This window comes from Chiloscyllium plagiosum, chromosome 24, assembly GCF_004010195.1.
Source record: "Chiloscyllium plagiosum isolate BGI_BamShark_2017 chromosome 24, ASM401019v2, whole genome shotgun sequence".
NCBI classification, from domain to species: Eukaryota; Metazoa; Chordata; class Chondrichthyes; order Orectolobiformes; family Hemiscylliidae; genus Chiloscyllium; species Chiloscyllium plagiosum.
The window spans coordinates 45,275,992-45,298,467 of NC_057733.1; the positions used below are offsets into that span (position 1 = coordinate 45,275,992).

At 39.5% G+C, this 22,476-nt stretch overlaps 1 protein-coding gene across 1 annotated transcript in view; it reads left to right on the top strand.

Moving 5' to 3' along the window:
• The window catches only part of rptor (regulatory associated protein of MTOR, complex 1), a 396,655-nt gene that overhangs the window by 296,446 nt on the left and 77,733 nt on the right, over positions 1 to 22,476 (top strand). The window contains exons 22-23 of the mRNA XM_043715229.1: positions 264 to 450; positions 7,692 to 7,802. Of these exons, the coding sequence (XP_043571164.1) occupies positions 264 to 450; positions 7,692 to 7,802 (298 nt within the window). The remainder of the gene's footprint in view (positions 1 to 263; positions 451 to 7,691; positions 7,803 to 22,476) is intronic.

Sequence of the window (22,476 nt, forward strand, 5' to 3'; positions counted from 1 at the left end):
GTATGATTATGGCTAATTCTCAACACCGTATTTCTGTAACCCCTTGGCAACTGTAAAATCTAGAAATCTAACTTTCTTTCTTAAATAAATTCAGTGACTTTGCCTCCATGACCTCCTGGAGGCCTCGCCCTTTTGAGTGAAGGCCTGCCAGTCTGAAATGTGCTAATGCACATCCTGAGACAGTGAGACTGTTATTTCCATGTAACTGAATGGTAGCAGAAGGCTATGTCTCAATCTAAATTCTGTTTTCATTTTTGTTCCAGAGGTTCTCCTCCTATACCCAGCACTAGTAGTTCCAGTCTAACCAATGATGTGAGCAAACAGACAGGACCTAGAGATATTTCAGCAGTACCACGACCAGGAGCTGGTGCCACTGGGGGGCCGCAGTACACTCCACATTCTCATCAGTTTTCACGAACACGAAAGATGTTTGATAAAGGTCCAGATCAGGTAAGAACCTGTTGGATATGTTGCAAAGAAGGTAAAATGGCTCACAGCATTGAAGTAAGTTTTTTTTAATTGAATTTAAGTAGCACACCAACAAAGGAAATACAGTATTTGAGGATGACTGAATGTTTGGTTTGAGAGGAAAGTGCACCAGGAAGTTCTTGAAGAAAACGTTGCTAAGTATTATCATCAGCCGAGGAAGGTTCATGGCTCCCATGTTGTCTTTTTTTAAAACAAAACCTTCTCATTAAATTGCAAATTTCATTTCATTTTTCTCCTCTTCAGTACATGGCTGCCACATTTGAATTAAATTTAATTTTCTTGATCAAAAATGAAAGAGATACAATTCTGAGGTTTTCTTGAGAGTGGAGTTTTATTGTCCGAAGTAAAAATGATATGAGTAACAAAGGCATAGGTATTGAAGTTACATCAGGGATAGAAAGTCAGGGAAGGAGGGGTATTTAACCCAGATGAGAAGAATAAATGGCAGCAGCAATTTTTTGAGTCCTTGATTGCAAGAGTAAAACCTGAGCCACAATTGTTTCACTGCTATCCTCTTTCCTTGTGAAGCTCTCATATATGCTGGATTTCTCAGTCAACAAAAGGTTTTTCCAAGTTGTTTCCCTTTCCGGCACTAGTTTGGTAAGATTTGGGAGGGGAGCTTTCCATATCCTTGCTGTTGCTTTCTCTTTGTTGCTCAAAGTTTTGTTTGTATATTTCAAGTCAAGTTCCAGTTTTCTTCTAAGCTGAAAATTCCACAGGTAACCTTTCATCTCCACATTTGAGGTTATGTCAGTGAGAGTAAAGCAAGAAATACAAATTTCTTGACACCACTAATGGTTGATAATTTTTTTCACTGTGATTGTAGCAAAATGTGGAGTTGCTGGCATTGGAATGAGGTGGACAGTGTCAAAAGTCACATGACACCAGGTTATAGCCCAGTGGGTTTATTTGAAATCTCAAGCTTTTGGAATGCTGCCCCTTCATTGGGTGAAGCCCACTTCACCTGACGAAGGAGCAGCGTTCTGAAAGCTTATGAGTTCACACAAACCTGTTGGACTATAACCTGGTGTTGTGTGATTCCTGACATTGTAACAAAAGGGGTCCCAGGGAGGGGATTCCTGATCTCCGTGCTTTTATAGCTGCATGTGTGATGCCAATGATTGGGTGACGAGAGTTAAAGGTTAACAGAGACCATAGTAGGAGAAGCACTAAGCTGATGGAGCATTGTGCTAGAGCTGATGTCGAGAGGGTTTTTTTAATCATTCATTTGTGGAGTGCGTGTCATTGGCTGGCCAACATTTATTGCCAGTCCCTAGTTGGCCTTAAGAAGGTGGTGGTGAGCTGCCTTCTTGAACAATTGTAATCCATGTTCTGTGGGTAGACCCACAATGCCATTAGGGAGGGAATTCCACGATTTTGACTCAGTGCTAATGAAGTAACAATGATACATTTCCAAGTCAGGATGATGAGTGACTTAAAGGGGAACTTGAAGTGGTGGTCTTTCCATTATCTGTTGCCCTTCTAGGTGATAGTAGTTGTGGGTTTGGAAGGTGCTTCTGAGGATCTTTGATGAAATTCTGCAGTGCATTTTGTTGATAATACACACTATTGGCTACTGAGGATGGAGGAAGTAGATGCTTATGGATGTAGTGCCAATCAAGCCAGCAGCTTTGTCCTGGCTGGTGTCAAATTTCTTGAGTGTTATTGGAGCTGCACTCATCCAGGCATGTAGGGAATATTACATCACATTCCTGACATTTTTTAGGAAGTCAGGAGGTGAGTTGCTCGCCACCGTACATAGCCTCTGACCTGCTGTTGTAGCCAGTATTCATGTCATGAGTCGAGTTGAGTTTCTGGTGAAGATTGCTGTGATTGCTTCAGCCTTATCTTGGGCTCTTCCATCGTTGGTTACAGGAATATTTTTTTGAGCCGCCTCCTTCAGTGAGTTGTTTAATTGTCCACCACGATTGATAACTGGGTGTGGCAGGACAACAGGACTGAGATCTGATCTGTTAGCTGTAGGATAGCTTTGCTGTCACTTCCTGCTTATGCTGTTTGGCATGCAAGTAATTCTGTTTGGTAGCTTCACCAGGTTGACACCTCATTTTCAGGTATGCCAGTGCTACTCCTGCTATATCCTCCTGCACTCTCCATTGAACCAAGGTTGATCCCCTGGCTTGATGGTAATGGTTGAGTGGGGGATAGGCTGGGCCATGAGGTTACAGATTGTGCTGGAGTACAATCCTCTGTTGCTGATGGCCCACTGCGCCTCATGGATGCCCAGTCTTGAATTGGTAGATCTGTTCAAAGTCTGTCCTATTTAGCACAGTTATAGTATCACAAAACATGATGGAGGTTATTTTCACTGTGAAGGCGGGACTTCGTCTCCACAAGAACTGTGCGGTGGTCTCTCTTACCAATGCTGTCATAGACAGGTGCATCTGCAACTGGCAGATTGGTAAGGATAAGGTCACATATGTTTTTCCCTTGTTGGTTTTCTCACTACCTGCTGCACACTAAGTGTACCAGCTTGTCCTTTAGGACATGACCAACTTGATCAGGTAGGGAGGGGAGATGCCCTCAATTATTTTGAGAGTTTTCCTATCAAAGCATAGATGGACTGCAAGATAAAACTGGTCAGTGAGCTAGCTTCTTGTTGAGCTGAATTTGGTGTGGGTCTAGTTAAAGGCAGCAGCATTTTGGTTGGGTTTGAGATTAAGGAGATTTGAATATGACCAGGGGAATGCTGGATTAGCTGAGTCCTTGAGTTTAAAAAAAAAGCATATGGGTTGAGACAGGGTTAGGCAGAGATGGATGATGTTGAAGAGTAGAGTTTGTCTTTGCACAGGAAGTTTCACCCAGGAGCGAACTCCAGATTTATCTTTGCCACATCTTGAGTGCTGAGGTATTTAGATGTTAATTAAAAAGTGTGGTTTGAAATCCTCACCCATGGTACAGGCTGCTGTCTTCCATGTGCATATACTTCTCTTCCTCTCAATGATTAAACTAAATTTCTGTTGAGAGCAAGTGGCAACTCTAATGAGTCATTTATTTTATTCCTTTGGCTGAGGTATTGTTACAATCTTTTACTTTGACAGTTGTGTAATGTTTGTATTTTTTAAATTGACAGCCATACAGATTATTCTGAAAAGCAAATGGCTTGAGAGCTATTTATTACTCTCTGCATAGTTCTGGTTAAGCAGAAATGGAAATGTGTGAGGCGGTGCTTTTCTGGAAAAGCTTGCTTTCCCTCGGAGATACTGAAAGGGAGCAATCTTTGACAATCTTTTCTTTTTGGCAAGCACACAGTGTGTTGATATATAGTTGCATTATATTGTCTAATGGAGCCATAATGAAAATAATGTCTGGCTTGGTTTCCTCACCCCATCACCAACATTGGCAAAGACCCAATGAACAATAGGATCTATTTTGTATCCTAATCCATAAATTTGACTTTTTCAAAGAATTGAAGCTTAACCAATGAGAGCTTGGAATTTTGTTTAGGCTTAAAAAAAGGTTCAAGTTTGAAATTAAAATAACAGTTTAAGATAATTAAACTGATTAAGGGAGAAAAAGAAGTGATGCTTGATCTTATGGGCTGTTAGAAAGTTTTGTTTTCTGTTTAAAAATACATTGGTAGCACTAACCATTATAATGCCCATCTAATTTAATCAAAATGTTGTGTTTTTGTTAAGGCAATAAAAAGTCCTGAACGTCTGAGTTACAGATTCGGTTATCATTGGATGCCTGACTAGTACTTTGATAAAATACATCAACGTGAGTTGTTGAAGAGGTGTTTCTTCGTCAACTGTTGTGAATAACTGTTTAGACGACCACAGAAATAATCTATTTATTATTTTAAAATGCAGAGAATATTTTGTGCAACTTTGCAAGGTTCTTGAATCAGAATTGCCTTTAGTAGATTTTATGCAGTTAGCAAAAATGATTGATAAAGTGTAGTGCTGAGTCCAGTGACAATTTATTATATTAGATTAGATTAGATTACTTACAGTGTGGAAACAGGCCCTTCGGCCCAACAAGTCGCACCCGGAGGAAACCCACGCAGACACGGGGAGAACGTGCAAACTCCACACAGTCAGTCGCCTAAGGCGGGAATTGAACCCGGGTCTCTGGCGCTGCGAGGCAGCAGTGCTAACCACTGTGCCACCGTGCCACCCACCAACTCAGTAATTCAGGGTATCATGATGCAAATGCGGTTCTCAGTGGAGAGTCTAAAATTCCTGCTACATCAATTGTTAACAAGAACAGTTGCAGTTGAATAAAGCATCTCGTGTGATATTTATCAAGATTGCAAGAGCTGGCATTTATACATCTTTCACAACCTTAGGAAGTCCAAAATAACTTTGCAGCTACTGTAACGTTGTTGTAAAAGAGAAACTATGTCAAGCAATTTGCATACACAAACAACAGTCGTAAAAAATGGTCAGATTATCTGTTTAGACGATTGAGGGGTGAAGAAGTTGGCCAGGACATTAGGAGAATTCTGTTCCTCCGCTTCATATAGGACCACAGGGTCTTTCACAACAGCCTGACCGAACAGATGATGCCACTTTTAAAAGTATTTCCGATTAGTGCAGCACTCCCTTGCTATTGCAATGCAGGGTCACTTTACATTATGGACATAAACCTCTGGAATGCAATTTAAACCCATGACTTTGTCACTGAAACCAGATTTCTACGTCAGAGCTAAGGGCAACACCTTCAAACCCAGCATTCATTATTTTAACAGATTTGACTTCCCTTGAACAACATTGTTTGTTGGAAGATTGCAGTTTAGCAGTATATTGCCTTCATTTGAGCATTTAGTAGTTCCAAATTCTTGTGGTTTATGAGCACCACTAGCATTTGTCTAAGTGAACAGCCTAGACGCATAATTTTGCATATCATGGTTTGTCTTTTTCTATGTACATAAGAACATAAGGTACAGGAACAAAATTAGGCTATGCGACCAATCAAGTTTGGCCACCATTCACTCGTGGCTGATATGATTCTCAACTATGTCTTCCTGCCTTCTCCCTGTAACCCTTGTTCCCATTACTATCTCTAGGAGCAAATTACTGCAGATGCTGGAATCTATACTGAAAACAAAAAAAATGCTGGAAATCACAGCATGTCAGGCAGTATCAGTGGAGAGATAGCAAGCTAACCTTTTGAGTCTAGATGACTCTTCATCACCAGCTCTGATGAAGAGTCATCCAGACTCAAAATATTAGCTTGCTCTCTCTCCATGGATGCTGCCTGACCTGCTGTGATTTACGGCATTTTTTGTTTTCAATCTGTCTTTGTCAGTGTCATCTCACCTCATTTTGCAAACTTTATTTGCCTATTTAAACAAAATAAATGGCAGTGTAAACTAGTATGCCGTGAGGATTATGTTGCATCATGATGAATTTGTACGAGTGAACTACCTATGTTTTGCCATTCATTAAAAGGTAAATTCCATAAAGTCTGTGCATGGCTGTAATGGTTCCGTATGTTAAGAAAAGCAGCAAAAGTATATTGCAGAGGAAATGGGTATGACATTTCCTTGTGAGAAGGACAATATTGGAAATGCATGTAAAGGATGTCCTGAAGGGTTATGTCCTATGCATTCTCCTTTCTTTCTCCTTCTGAAGCTAATTGACCTGTTGATTTTCTTGCTGTTTTCAATTTCAAATTCACAGGCTTTTCTTATTTTCATCAATTGTCACCATCTGTACTGGTTTTAAGGTGATGTGGAAGCCAGTGGAAGAGTGGTAGTAATGTCATTTGATTGGTAATCCAGAGTCCCAGACTAATGTTCTGGGGACATGGTTTCTGAGGAAGGGTCACTGGGCCTGAAACATCAACTGTAATTCTCAGTCAGAAGTAACAGGTTACGATCCAACAGGTTTATTTAAAATCATAAGCTTTCAGAGCAGTTCACCTGATGAAGGAGTAGTGCTCTGAAAGTTTGTGATTTCAAATAAACCTATTGGACTGTGATCTGGCGTCGTGTGACTTCTGACTTTCAGTCCAACACCAGCAACTCGACATCCTGATTTTCTCTCCACAGATGCTGCCAGACCTGCTGACCTTTTCTAGCATTTTCTGTTTTTGTTTCTGGGGCCATGACCCTGAATCCCACCTTGACAGATGGTGTAATTTGAATTCAATAAGAATTGGGAATTAAAAGCTGGCATAACAACAGCCAAGAAACTGTTGTCGAATGTTGCAAATATCCATCTGGTTCTCTAATGTGTTTTCGGGTTGCAAGTCTGCTGTCCTTGCCTGGTCTGGTCCACATATGTCTGCAGACTCTCAGCAATGCAGTTGACTCTTAACTGTCCCCTCAAATTGCCTAACAAGCCCCTCAGTTAAAGAGGAATTAGGGATGAGGAATAAACGCTCACCAAGCCAGTGATGTCAACTCCTGTATATGAATAAAAAAACAAACTCTCACTTTTGTTGTTAAATACTTGCTTTCACTTTGATTAAAGGAGTAAGTTTTTAGATAGACTGTACCCTCATTATCACAAGATATTCGAAAGCCACCTTGTCTCTTGCAGTTCTTGTGTGAATTAAGTATCTGAAAAGACAGGAAATGATGCATTATGCCTGAAATGTGTTAGCAAGCAATCTGAGCATTTAGAAATGAGGGCTGATTAATACTGGACTGTTAACCCAGAGACCCAGGTAATGTTCTAGGGATCTGGGTCTGAATGTCACCAAGGCAGATCTGGAAGTAAGAGTACGGTGATGAGCACGAATCCATTGTCGATTGTTGGGGAAAACCTATCTGGTTCACTAATGTTCTTTTGGGAGGAAAACTGCCATCCTTACCTGGCCTACATGTGACTCTCGACCCACAGCGATGCAGTTGACTTTTAATTATACTCTGGGCATTTAGGACCAGTAATAAATACTGGCCAAGTCAGCAATACCCTGTAAATGAATAATTTTTTAAAAAAAATTCTTGGCATGGAGCATGTATTTACCCTGCTTAAAATCCAGGAGATTAGGTGCAGATTCCCTACTGAAAATGTCTGGACTGCCCCATTTGGTGCCCAGAGATATTGCTGGAGTTTAACCAGCAAAATGCACACACCTTATCAGCCAGTTGGAACTGCCCCGAGCCATTAGGACTGTCACTTCATGAATGTGCTGTGGCTTAACTCAAAATGGAAGAATCACGTTGTCTTAGCTGCAGCATTAAACTTTGACCATTATGGTGCATAATTGGAATTTTTTTACATTTACAGACTGTTGAAGATTCGGAGGATGGAGTTGGACATAAAAGTTTCATGTCTACAACTATGCAAACGGGTTTCTGTGATTGGAGTGCAAAGTATTTTGCACAGCCAGTGATGAAGGTACTTGAGTTACATAATGACTGATATCTGATTTATTTATAAATATAAGTTGTTGTGGTTCTGTTCGCCGAGCTGCAAGTTTTTGTTGCAAACGTTTCGTCCCCTGGCTAGGCGACATCATCAGTGCTTGGGAGCCTCCTGCGAAGCGCTTCTTTGATGTTTCCTCCGGTGTTTATACTGGTCTGTCCCTGCCGCTTCCGGTTGTCAGTTTCAGCTGTCCGCTGTAGTGGTTGGTATATTGGGTCCAGGTCGATGTATTTGTTAATGCAGTTTGTGGATGAATGCCATGCCTCTAGTAATTCCCTGGCTGTTCTCTGTCTGGCTTGCCTCACGATAGTAGTGTTGTCCCAGTCGAATTCATGTTGCTTGTTGTCTGCGTGTGTGGCTACTACAGATAGCTGGTCGTGTCGTTTCGTGGCTAGTTGATGTTCATGTATGCGGATTGTTAGCTGTCTTCCTGTTTGTCCTATATAGTGTTTAGTGCAGTCCTTGCATGGTATTTTGTACACTACATTCGTCTTGCTCATGTTGGGTATCGGGTCCTTCGTTCTGGTGAGTTGTTGTCTGAGCGTGGCTGTTGGTTTGTGTGCCGTTATGAGTCCTAGGGGTCGCAGTCGTCTGGCAGTCAGTTCCGAGATGCTCCTGACAGCTTGAAATCAATTGTTCCACCTACATTATTCCAAAATTTAATTGCAGTGATTTTGCTTTAGATATTTTCTAATCAATCTGTTCAGGGAATTTTTTTGTTTTATTCATTTAATGGCTATGTGTGTCACTGGCTAGACCAGCATTTATTGCCCATCTCTCACAGCACAGAGGGCAGTTAAGAGTCAACCACATTGCTGTGGGTCTGGAGTCACGTGGAGGCCAGATCAGGTTAGGATTGCAGTTTCCTTCCCTAAAGGGCATTAGTGACCCAGAAGGGTTTTTCCAGCGATTGACAATGGATTCATAATCATCATTAGACTCTTAAATCCAGATTTTTAAAATTGAATTCAAATTCCATCATCTGCCATGGCAGGATTTGAGCTCAGGTCCCTATAACATTATCTGGGTGTCTGGATTAGCAGTCCAGCAATAATACCACTCGGTCATTGCCTCCCCCATTACATACCTCTGGAGCAGGTCAAACCTAGGTGTCTTGGTCCAGAGGTAGGGACATGACCATTGCACCACAAAAACCCCCTAGTGATTTTCCTGTAAATGGTCTTTGGTTTAAAATGCTTTGTAAAAAAGGAAATGTTTCTGAAAACTCCCCCAAATGTTTCTTGTTCTTCAGACCTGCATATTCTGTAACACAAGTGTGGTTAGCTAAGACCCATCAATGTCCATGATATAAATGGGAATGTTTGTCTCTTTCATTTAATTTGGGAATGTTTGTCCGTTGATTTGCAAGAAAATTTGATTGCCAGTGTGGATGCAGATGGCATGGTTTGTGAATATGACTTCAAATTCCACCACAGCACCTTCTAGTATTAAAATTCAAATTGATTAAAATCTGGAGTTGAAAGTAGTCTCAGTAATGGTGAGTATGAAACTATGATTAACTGTCAAAAACAGTCCATATGGATCACTGATGTCTTTTAGTGAAGGAAATCTGCCATCCTTATTTGGCCTGTCCGACTTACAACACCTGATTAATGTGGTTGAGTCCTAACAGCCCTCTGAAATGATCTTGCAAGCCTCACTTCAGGGGCCATTTGGGATCGGCAGCAAACATTGTCGTTGCCATCAAAACGCACATCCATTGAAAGAATAAAGAGAAAATAACAAAAGCTGACATCCAAAGTCTGCCAGTTAATTGCATCCTTCTTTTTTTGCTTATGGTTAATCTTTTTCAAGAGCATCTTTCCCAGCAGTCAGAAAAAATAGTAGTCACCTCAGACTCAATGGTCCAGGTATACTTGTGGTCAGAGAATTATTAGATTAGATTCCCTATAGTGTAGAAACAGACCTTTCAGCTCAAAATGTCCACACCAACCCTCCTAAGAGTAACACACGCAGACCTCTGCTCTTCCCTCTGACTTATGCACCTAACACAATGGGCAATTTAGCATGGCCAATTCACCTGACCTGCACATTTTTGGATTGTGGGTTGAAACTGGAGCACCTGGAGGAAACCCACACAGACAAAGGGAGAATGTGCAAACTCCACAGAGACAGTCACCCGAGGCTGGAAATGAGCCTGGGACCCTGGTGCTGTGAGGCAGCAGTGCTAACCACTGAGCCACCATACCGCACCTAAGTGGGGCGTAGACTGGAGTTGCACATTGAGACCACGTGAATCCCCCCACACCCCCTCCGATACTGCTAACTCTGTGGGAATTCTCTGAGAAATTGAATTTTCTGATGACCAGTAGCCCTCCACGTGGAAGTCTAAGTACACTAAGGTCTGAACCAACAAGCCTCCTCCCCTACTACAAACCAAATTGCTCTCCAATACATCTATACTAACCAGTTCTGATCAATAATTTAATTTGCTAATCCTTAATTAGCTTATCCTCAGACTGCTGAGTGAGTGAATAAACTCCTGCCCAATCAGCAAGAAAGCAACCAGGCCACAAGGTATGCACAAAATATTGGTCACAAATTGGATACAAAAAGCATAATGGACTCGTAACGATATAATCAGAGTTACTTGGCAATTTAGGACAGATCTTCAATGGACTGATTTACTTGACAAAACGAGAGTCAGCGGTTACACAGGCAATTCCATTGTACACTGTAAATCAATTCAAGTGGAAGCTTAACTCTAACATTGACCAGAGTGTGAGATTGTAAATTGATTAAATTATTTGTAAAGGTGTCTTCGGTCAATGATTAGGGCATTGTTTCTACACAATTTATTAGGCTGTTTTGCCATGGTTACTCATCTTTGTTCCTTACTTTACATGGAATGCAAGTAAGACCATTGCTGTATTTCTGCTTTGTCTCTTCAGTATTAATTTGGACACCACTTAGGGCAAAATTTCTGACTACTGGTTCTCTCCAGTGTTTGGGGAGAGTCTCAAGGTATTCTGAGAGTGCTGTATAAGTCGCCTTAGTCTCTTTTAGTTCCATGAAACACAATCTATCCCCTGAGTCTTTTGCATTCCACCCAAATAGCCTGTTGCAACTTCTGCTTTATTAATATCAAGATCCTTGCTTTTTACTGGGACTCGCTCCACTTGGGGAGAGGGAACTGCTCCTATGTTCTCTTGTACATAATCTATGAGGAGCAAATGCTGATCAGCGAGATGAAATTAATATATTTACACGCCTCATTTTACTTTGTTGCAAGTTTCTTTGGGGAAGGTGCATAATATTAGTTGTTTCACCATTAAACTGTGTTTAATATTAATTGGTACAATTATTGGAAGATATCTTCCATTAGTTGCATCAAGTGCTTGGAAGCACAAGGTGGTCACTCCACTTTGAGATACCAATATATAAACCAGGTTGCTTGCTGGTACGCAAAGTTTAAACTTGTTTCCTTATCGTGGCTCAAGATAAATTAATCTCTCAAATGCTGGGTTTCCCAGTTGTAGCACAGCGTCCCTTTTCCTTTTCAGCAGGGAAGGAATATTCTTGTGTGTAGCAGCAATGTACAGAATAATTTTCTCATTTATTTAGTCACTCAAGTGGTCACGAATAAAATAAATTTAAAAGTGGTCATTGCAACCTTATCCTGAATGCAGGTAACATCTCCCCATGTTATGGATTTGATTCATTTTACTTCAACAATGTGAAGAATAGAAGCATCAAGTTCTACAAAATAATATAGCACATTGAACCTTCAAAAATATTTCAATTCTTCAGATTGTATTGTTATGAAATTTCAAACTGCTCCAAGATAAAACATTGATTTGAAGCAATAAAGTTTGTGGTCCATCTGGTATTTTTTCTGAAGGTTTAATATTGTATGAAAGATGGAAATACAGTTCATATGTTAATTCATATGTATCAATAAAGCTAATATAAATTCAATGTTACCATATTGTATGAAGTTAAATATTAAATGTGTTCATATTGATCACTGTCATGTTGAAGAAAGCTAATCAATTGTTTTGACATTTGATTGCAAGTTGTAATCATGGTGGTTGTCAATATCTCTTGCCCACATCCTTCCTGTACTCTTCACGATGGGTCAGAACTAACATCTTGAACTGATTGCTTTCCATAAAAGTAGTTTGTCAAATGTGGCTGCTGTGACAGGAACATCAGGCGTTCAGTGTTTACTCGGTGCAATTATCATAGTAAATCCATAGTGTGCTGCAGATTACCAAGCTCGGAAGGAGAGAAAAAACAAAGGTTCTTATTCCTTGTCTCAGCCGAACAATTTATGCTGCATTTAGGTGCTTATAGACTTAGATTAGTTTTGGATATGCCTGTGAAATTTCCCACAGTGAGGTAGCTGATTGGTATTCATTTGTATTGGTTTACAAGACTCCATTACTGTGCTTATCTCTGTTGTGGAGCTTTGCTGCTAATTGAGCTTTTTCTCTGTTGGTTTTCAGATATTTTCAACGATACTGTCCAGAGCTGAATTATTAGACTGTACAGATTATGTTCTTCGATTAAGTTGCTTGAGAAGCATTAAAGGATTATTATTACAAGTGTGTCATGATTAGTTGCTACTCTTTAATTGCTACTGACAAAATCACATTCTTATAGCTCTTATGAAGGCTACGTGACCTTGCAAGTTTATTAATTATGGCGCAGGACCCAGGTTTCTCCTGCTTTTAGTAAAATGAGCTCAGATTTTTCAATTAGTGCCCAGGCTTTTATGTGAACACATCAGAAGAAAATGTAAATCTCATTTTCATTACCAACTATCTTTCAAAATTATGGCAATTGCATTTTTGAACTTTTTTTTAAATATCGCAAATCTAAATTCATGGATAATATGTAATGAGAACAGCATGTATTTCTCTGGTGAGTACCTGTAGTGTGGTATTACTGCTGGATACGTTCACTCAAACTTCTAATTGATGCAGGTAATCATGTTGTCGAATTAAAGAATAATCACATAATTATGATTTTGTTGAAAAAAGTATTGAGATATGCAAAATATTTGGAATAGTTTCCTCCAGTTTTCTCTTTTGCTTCCTCTTGTATCACAGATGTGATACTGCAGGGCAGGAGTAGATGTTGAAAGTGTCAGATTGTGCATTTGATCTGCAAACCTTGTAACTCGTGCTTTGTTGGTGGACCTTGCAGACGTCATTCACTTATTAATTATTTAATCCAGTTTGTGGAGGCGAGGTGGTAAATTTGTGCAGCCAATTTTTTTGCATTTGGTTAGTGGACTCCGAGTTTTCCAATTCTGAATTTAAAGCCCTTGCACGTGAAAGTTTTTAATTTGTTCTAAACAAAATTTATTGTAGCCATTAAGATGGTAACTGTTTCTTTCAAATTATGTTGTAAATACAACATAATTTAAAAGAGATGGTTACCATCTTAATGTATATTGTATGTTACCATCTTAATGCTGCTGTATTCTTTTAATGCTCTGGCTTTTCAAGATGGAACAATATGTTTATTCTGTCTGCATCAATAAAGATAGTATAGTAAAGGACTTGTGAAAACCTGTAATGTGGGGGTTAAAAAATGTTTTGTATGTCTAGTTCTTGGTTCATGTGTTTTAGAATATGTCTTTATTTTCAAAATAAACTTGTTCGTATGTGAAGAAAGTCAGATTAGAAGAGATTGCGAGCTGTAAATCAACAACGAAAGCAAAGTGCTGCAGAAACCCAGCAACTGTGGAGTAAGCAATAGAGTTAATGTTTGAGTCCAATATGGTTCTTCTTTTGTTCTGAAGAGTCATAAAGAACTCAAACTTTTATCTCTTTCTCTCTCTCTCCACAAATGCTGCCAGATCTGCAGATTTCCAGCATCCGACATATTTTGCTTCTAGTAAATAGCAGGTGGACTTCACTAAAGAACTGTTGGCGTGATGATTGTAAGATGTGCAGTTAAGACTAGTGTTTTTTGCCTTAGGAAAATTAATTAAAAGCATTCCATAAACACCAAAAGGTGGTTAAAAACCCAATTATTTTAGATTTTAAAATAATTTGTAATTGTGGATAAGTAAAGGTTTGTGGGCAAACCAGCTCAGACAGTGGCATGATGGGTGACTGATTTCAATCTATCTTTGTTGTAAAAGATAGTTGTTGTTGGGACCTTGTGGCTTGCAACTCAGAGAGAAGGCAGTAAAATTAAGTGATGGTTAGCTGAGCCTATGGTGTGAGCAGAGTAAAAATCATAACTGCTTCTTTGACTATATAGAATATGAGTGAGGCTTAATCTCTATTTGCATTTTGTGAGGAAATAGACACTGGGAGATTTCGTTGTCCAAAACTAATGGAAGAACCTACAGTAGTCTGCCACAGAGTCTTGTACACAATAAAACAATGTTGCTTCAATAATTGGAAAACTAACAAAAAAGGGACTGAGTCATTCATTTACCATGTTTTGAACGTGCAAGGTTTTCTTTGAAAGCTAGCTGGAATGAAGGAGAATTAACAATAGTTCCCCGAAGACTCTGGCAACCTTAGGAGTTGTCCTTTACAGAAATCAATCATTTCAGTAAGTACACAAAACAATAAGGGTCATAACCATAAGTTACAAGTTCAGATTTACTTCTCACTTCCTTCAAGAATTCTCTTTTAGATGCATAAATCTTAAAATGATTTAATTATGTAGAAGACAACTCCCATGTCCTGTAAGAAGTAAAGGTTCCAACCCTTATTGTTTTATATACTTAAGATAAAAAGATTTTGATTTTTAAAAAAATGAAATCTTGTCACATCGTTGTAAATTTCTTTTTAAAGTCATTAGTCTCAAACACAAAAAGGTAGTATCCAAGTTCAGGGACTGCAGATGCTAGAGTTCAGAGTCGTGAGTGTGGTGCTGGAAAAGCACAGCAAGTCAGGCACCATCCGAAGAGCAGGACAATCGATGTTTTGGGCAAAAGCTTTCGACAGTATACAAGTTCAACCAGCAATAGAGAAGGCAAATGGAATTCAAAGAGAATGACGTGTAAACTTAGGGAGCTTTGCTCAAACTATGCAAGGCACTTGTCAGCTGAAGTACATGAACAGTTTTAGGTCCCTAAAGAAAAAATATGCTGGCACTGGAGGCATTCCAGAAAAGGTTCAACAGGCTGATCCTGGATATGGAGGGAGTGTCGACTGCTCTGAGTTTGAGTTTGATTGGACCTGTATTCTTTGGAGTTTGGAAGAATGGAAGACAACCTTATTGAAACATTAAAAATTCTTGGGACACTTAATGGGGTAGATGTGGAAAGGTCTCTCCCTTTGTGAGAGAGTCTAGGACCACAGGGCATAATCTCAGAATAAGGGTTTGTCTATTTAAGACACACAAGAAATAATTTCTTCTGAGGGTAGTCAGTTAGTGGAATTTTTTACTGCAGTTGGTTATACAGCCTGGGTCATTAAGAGGAGATAGCCTTCAATTTCTTTGCTGAGTTTTAATCAATGCGGAAAATGTAGGAAAGTGAAATTGAGGGAATCTCAAATCAGCAATGATCTCATACAATGGGATAGCAGACTTGGAAGGCTGAATGGCCTACTTCTGTTTTTTAAAAATTCATTTGAGGGATATAAGCATCGTTGGCTAGCCAGCATTTATTGTGATGATGATGACTGCTTATGGTAACACAAGAAGGCATTTATCGGGCCTTTTTCTGTGACCTCAGAAATTCCAAACAACTTTACATTGAACAATGTACTTTTCGAAACGTTACTACTATTCTAATGAAAGCAGCCAGATTTATCCACAACATGCTCCCAAATACAGAATGGTGGTGATAACCAGATATTTAATTTTAGCAATATTGAAGGAGCGCTAAATATTGGCACGGACACTGGGGGAAATTTTTGATGTAGTGCTAGGAGATCTTATATGTTCACTGAAGGAAGTGGACAGGAGCTTAGTTCAAAGTCTCATCTGAAAGGTGGGTCACATAGGTATAGATGAAGTGTTCTCCCACATGCTTTAAATCTGATGTTGTTTCATTGACTGTGTGACACTGTATCTTGTAAAAATTACTGAAGCATTTCCATCAAAAATGTTGCATTTCATTGCAAGTTGCTCAGTGCTATTATTTTTGAGTAATTTGTTTACTGTAGTGCAAATGCATGGTTGCTAGCCCAGCATCTTGCAAACAGAATTTGTAAGTTATTTTCAAACACGTTTGTTTTGAAATGTTTGCAACAATTATTGAAGCGAGCTTTGGATACCGAGTTCTAGGCTGCAGTTCTAGTCATTCTGATTTATTTCACCTTTTCCACCTGAGTGTGTGTGTGTGTGTATATAATGGGACACTGCATGGGTAGCATTCCAAAATTGCAAAAGCAATCCTTCCAGTCCTGATCATAGAATCCCAACATTGTGGAAGCAAGCCATTCAGCCCAACAAGGTCCACATCGACTCTCCAAAGAGCATCCCACCAGACTTGCTTCCCCCCCCCCCACACTATCCTTGTAATCCTGCATTTCCCATGGCTAATACACCTAACTTACACATCTCTGGGCACTATGGGCAATTTAGCATGGCTAATCTACCTCACCTGCACATCTTTGGACTGAGAGAGGAAACCAGAGCATCCGGAGGAAATCCACTCAAACATGGGGAGAATGTGCAAACGCCACACAGACAGACAGTTGCTGCTGCAACAATTCTTTTTGTCCTGATTTGCTATTTTGCTATTCACTTACTTGATAAGTTGTTCAGTGATTTCAGTCTGCAAATATTATTCATTTGAAGTATGCCATATTTTAAAAATAGAAATAGGAGCAAGAGTAAGCCATTTGGCTCTTTTGAGCCTGGTCCTTCATTCATTCTGATCATGGCTAATCATTCAACACGATAGCCTATTCCTTCTATCCCTCTATATCCCTTGATCCATAAGTGTTATGTTCAATTCCTTCTTGAAATCTCACGCTGTTTTGTCCTTGACTGCTTTCTGTGGTGGCAAATTCCACAGGCTCATCACCCTGTGGGTAAAAATGTTTCTTCCAATCTCATTTCTAAATATTTCCCTCATATCCTGAGACTGTGACTGCTGGTCTGCGTTCCTGTTATGGTGAAAATTCTTCCTGTATCTACCCTGTCTGGTCCTGTTAGAATTTTAAATTTCTAATTGGTCTGAACTCCAAATATGTGTCCAACATTGTCTCATATGTCAGTTCTGCCATCCCATGCAACAGTCAGGTAATCCTTTGCTACACTCCCTGTATAGCAAGAATGTCCTTCCTCAGAAAAAGAGACCAAAGATGCAGACACGTTCTGTTGAGCTCTGGTGTAAATCGAGATCTCTTAGACATTATAATTGAGCTATTCCTAATTTTATCTTCGATATTTTTTTCTCAGATTTTCTTGCAAGCTCCATGTCCTGTTTTGTGAACAAGGCTTAGAAAATAAGTCTCTATCCTTTATCTAAATCTCATGCTCTTTAAATTTGAGTATAGACTGCATGTTCTTGCTCAGAAACTCACTCATTTTGACAAATGTTTCTTTGTTTCTCAACATTTTTCAAACAATGTATTTACTTTATGTTAATTGCTTTGATCTTGCAGCATGCAACTATTAATAAGACAAATCTTGGTGCATTCAGTTCAAGAAATTTGAAGCATCTGATTCACAGGAAGTGTAGAAGTAAATATTGTTTTGAGGCTATTTTGTGCAGTATTCCTTGACCTCCCTTGGAATTAATTGGAGTTCATTCAGAGTTACATTCCTGTTGTGGGAATGTTACATTTGAGGGAGAAAATGATTTCCTGGTGTCATTTGAAAAACTCATCATGTTTATTGACAGTGAAATAAATTATTTTTAGTTCATGAAAAACAGTGTTTCCTTTACTCTCTGCAGATAGAGTTACCTAAATCTGGGCATGCATCACTGTGAGGTGGCCATGGTGCCTTTTTTTAAATAATTTTTCAAAACCTTGAAGTTTAAAATTCAAGATTTATATTTTGATCTCAAACCAAAGCGCAGTCTTTTTATAACTTTCTAGCTATAGGGCATTGGGTTGGGGATTGCAAATAATAACTACTTAAACAAATGTACTTTAAATTCCCCTCAGGTTCTGTGTGTAATTTGCGGTCACAGTACTCAGGGAGTTAAATAAAACCAGTCCATTGGTTTTCTCCCAACAAACTGAAGTAGTAAAATACAGATCTTGTAATTGGTTCTGGCTGAGTGGGAGATAGGAGGTGTAAAATCTATGGTGTGTCATGATCCTAATCATGTAACACTATTTCAACGCCTACATTGCCTCAGGAGTTTGCAAGCAGCACTGTTTACTGGAAAGTGATTTTGAAGGGAAAAAGACTGCAAATATTATTTTTATATAATGAAATTTTATTTCTATTGTGTTGTTGATTTTCTTAATTAGCACTTCAGTAAACTTTGAGGTTGTGACTTCAGTGTATTTGGAACATTTTTGCATATTTTTTGGTAAGAAAGCTCATAAAAACACAGCAGGTGGATGTTTTCAAAAATATGTGTGCATAATTTCCCTATAAGTATATGTCTATTCCAGGTTCCATCAGGCCCAGGTTCAAGTCTCACCTTCTCCAGAGGCGCAATATCTCTGAGTGGGTTGTTCAGGAAATATTTACAATTTCAAATAGCATCTCGAGCCATGCAGTTACAATACAACATGAGCTTAGTTTGTATTTACATCCAACACCATTATATTCTGTTCTTTATACTGTCTTGTGTACTTTGAAATTAGTAAAGGTAATTAAGGTTTATTTTTAAAGGAAAATCATGAAAACTATTGTTGTTCTCTGCTCTGCTGGATTGTACATTTCATAAAATACAAAATACTGCAAATATAAGAAAGCAAAAATCTTTAATTATTGAAATTTCTCTCCCCTCTCATCAGAATACAGAAGCTGTGAACATTCAGAATAGTGAACAGGTTGACTAACAGATGTGGTATTTTGACAAATTGCTTGTCATATTTATGTTGATCAGAAAAATAACTGCAGCTATAACGGAAAAGCAGGGAATATTCAATGCTGCTCCAAAAATACAGAAACATGGGGTGGTCAAGTACTGCATTACTGCAGTCCTAAAGATATTGGGTGGGTTTCATCACTTGATAATAAATATTGAAGTTACAATTGGAAAACTATGACATTGAGTAACCTAGTGTGCCTGTGGAGCTGCAGTGTCACAATGCCTCAGTTTCAGAAATGTGCGACAAGTGCTGATCTCAGCATGCTGCGCATTCACTCCGGCTGAACCCGTGCCAATACTGAAGCTACGGTGACTTGCACAAGTACAGCTGCACGATTAAAATTGGAATACCGTAAGAAGAAAGTCAGTATACATTGATCTTTTCCTCGAACTGCAGTCTCGTGTAAATGGTTTGTACATCATTTATAACTTACTGCAGGACAGCTTTCATCTGGACACTCAGCACATCCACTTTTATCATTATGGTGTAACTCTTGACAAATAATGTCTTTTTAATGTGGCCACTAGTTGTTGAGGATAGTAAGTCGATTCCTATTTCTGTAGTTGCAAATTGCGCACCTGGTGAAGTGACCAACAATGATTGTTGAGCAGTTTATCTCCATGTTACTTTTTATTTTCCTTCAAATGTCCAGATCAAAAATTCCATTGTTTAAAGGATCAATTCTACTAGCCTTTGATATTTCTAAATTCAAGACTGTTAATGTTGAGTTGTAAACAAAACAAAAAGGCTTTTTTTATCGCCCGTTTTTGCCTTTTTCTTAACTTAAAGAACCTCTGAAAGGGAGAAAAGCACCCATGTCAATCCCTGGAAGGATAGAGACATACATGCTGAAGTACCTCGCCATCCTATCTTAATCTGTTGGAATATTTAAGCAATACATTTAGGTTGAGTCTGTTGGTGGTTGTAGATCAATAAAGAAATGAGGCTGTTGTGCTGGAGGATGGCATTGCTAAGTAAGAGTGTTTTCTACATCTTTGGCAGTTATGTGTGAAAACCAACTTGTCATTTGTCGTATTCTCAATCTTTTTGAAGATGATGGAATCGGGAAGAAAATTTTCCATCTTTGAGTAGACTATCAGTTTGGATGAAAATGATACTGAATTGCTGAGATACTTGTATCATCGATATTAACAGGTGAGGTGCCGGAAGACTGGAGGTTGGCAAACATGGTGCCACTGTTTAAGAAGGGCAGTAAGGACAAGCCAGGGAACTGTAGACTGTTGAGTCTGACCTCGGTGGTGGGCAAGTTGTTGGAGGGAATCCTGAGGGACAGGATGTACATGTATTTGGAAAGGCAAGGACTGATTAGGTATAGTCAAGATGGCTTTGTGCATGGGAAATTATGTCTCACAAACTTGATTGAGTCTTTTGAAGAAGTAACAAAGAGGATTGATGAGGGCAGAGCAGTAGATGTGATCTATCTGGACTTCAGTAAGGTCTTTGACAAGGTTCCCCATGGGAGACTGATCAGCAAGGTTAGATCTCGTGGATTACAGGGAGAACTCGACATTTGGATACAGAACTGGCTGAAAGATAGAAGACAGAGGATGGTGGTGGAGGGTTTTTTTCAGACTGGAGGTCTGTGACCAGTGGAGTGCCACAAGGATCGGTGCTGGGTCCACTACTTTTTTTGTCATTTACATAAATGATTTGGATGCGAGCATAAGAGGTACAGTTAGTAAGTTTGCAGATGACACCAAAATTGGAGGTGTAGTGGACAGCGGAGAGGGTTACCTCAGGTTGCAACAGGATCTTGACCAGATGGGCCAGTGGGCTGAGAAGTAGCAGATGAAGATTAATTCGGATAAATATGAGGTGCTGCATTTTGGGAAAGCAAATCTTAGCAGGACTTATGCACTTAATGGTAAGGTCCTAGGGAGTGTTACTGAACAAAGAGACCTTGGAGTGCAGGTTCATAGCTCCTTGAAAGTGGAGTCGCAGGTAGATAGGATAGTGAAGGCGGCGTTTGGTATGCTTTCCTTTATTAGTCAGAGTATTGAGTACATGAGTCGGGAGGTCATGTTGCAGCTGTACAGGACATTTGTTCAGGCTCCTGTTGGAATATTGCGTGCAATTCTGGTCTCCTTCCTATCGGAAGGATGTTGTGAAACTTGAAAGGATTCAGAAAAGATTTATAAGGATGTTGCCAGGGTTTGATGATTTGAGCTACAGGGAGAGGCTGAACAAGCTGGGACTGTTTTCCCTGGAGTGTCGGAGGCTGAGTGACCTTCCAGAGGTTTACAAAATTATGAGGGGTATGCATTGTGTAAATAGGCAAAGTCTTTTCCCTGGGGTCGGGGAGTCCAGAACTAGAGGGCATAGGTTTAGGGTGAGAGGGGAAAGATATAAAAGAGACCCTAAGGGGCAACCTTTTCCACACAGAGAGTGGTACGTGTATGGAATGAGCTGCCAGAGGATGTGGTGGAGGCTGGTACAATTGCAACATCTAAGAGGCATTTGGATGGGTATATGAATAGGAAGTGTTTGGAGGGTATTGGGCCGGGTGCTGGCAGGTGGGACTAGATTGGGTTGGGATATCTGGTCAGCATGGACGGGTTGGACCAAAGGGTCTGTTTCCGTGCTGTACATCTCTATGACTATGCTCGCTTCTATATCATGGATCCAGGAATTGGGTGGTCACTCAGTCTCGTCTGATCGATTTAAGGTGGATAAGAATACAGGCCTTAACCCCTGTGTACTCCATCTGCTAACATTTTTCAGGCTTCATCCCATTCCTCTCCAACTGTGAGGGGTTGGGAATTCAGCTTGTGATTGTGCTTTAGAGATATAATTATGAATTTGTGCCTTTGTACCAACCTATTGAGTGATGGAATGAATGCTTGGAGTGTAGGCCTGAGTGGAAAAAATGCAATTTCTGTGTCACAGCTCACTGATGAGTCTATTGACACCCCTGTTTTCCTTATCGTCTTCGGTAATGAAATGTTTTTGCAGTTGATGTTGAAATATGCATACTTTTCTATAATTACTGTGAAGCCATGAGATAATTTTGTCCAGGATGTTGAGCCTTATAAAGGGTTTTATATAAAAAAGACATCCATTATCATAATCTTTGAATGAGTTGACTTGACCAAGATGTTAGCATTGACCTTTGAGATTTTGTTCAAGGGTGCACTGAGTTATAGAATATGATGCCACGAAAATATTCTGTGAAAAATAATTTAAATTTTTTTTTGGAAAAAAAAACATGGTTTTCATCCAGGCAGGATAGGTAAATTATAATTTTTTGCGGATGGTATTTTGATAGCTGATAAATAGGGAATGTACCATTGCAGTGCTGTCATGGTTGCAAATTTATGTAACTATTGTAAAATATTCATGAAAAGGGATCTTAAAGCACTGAACTGAAGCAGCTCTGAGCATTGCATAAGTCGAATGAAATGCTTCACCACGTACTATCTGAAATAACAAGAATAGAGTGCACCCTTTGCCAGCAATCTCAGAGTTTTTTAAACACCATGTTCGAGAGGAGGGAATGGCATGATGGTTTTGTTTCTGGATTAATAATTGAGTAAGGCTCAGGGAACCGGGTTCACATCCCACCACATCAGAGAGTGGAATTTGAATTCAATAAAAGCCTGAAGTTAAAAGTATCATCATAAAACCATTGTTGATTGTCGTAAAAAACCCATCTGGTTCGTTCATGTTCTCTAGGGATGGAA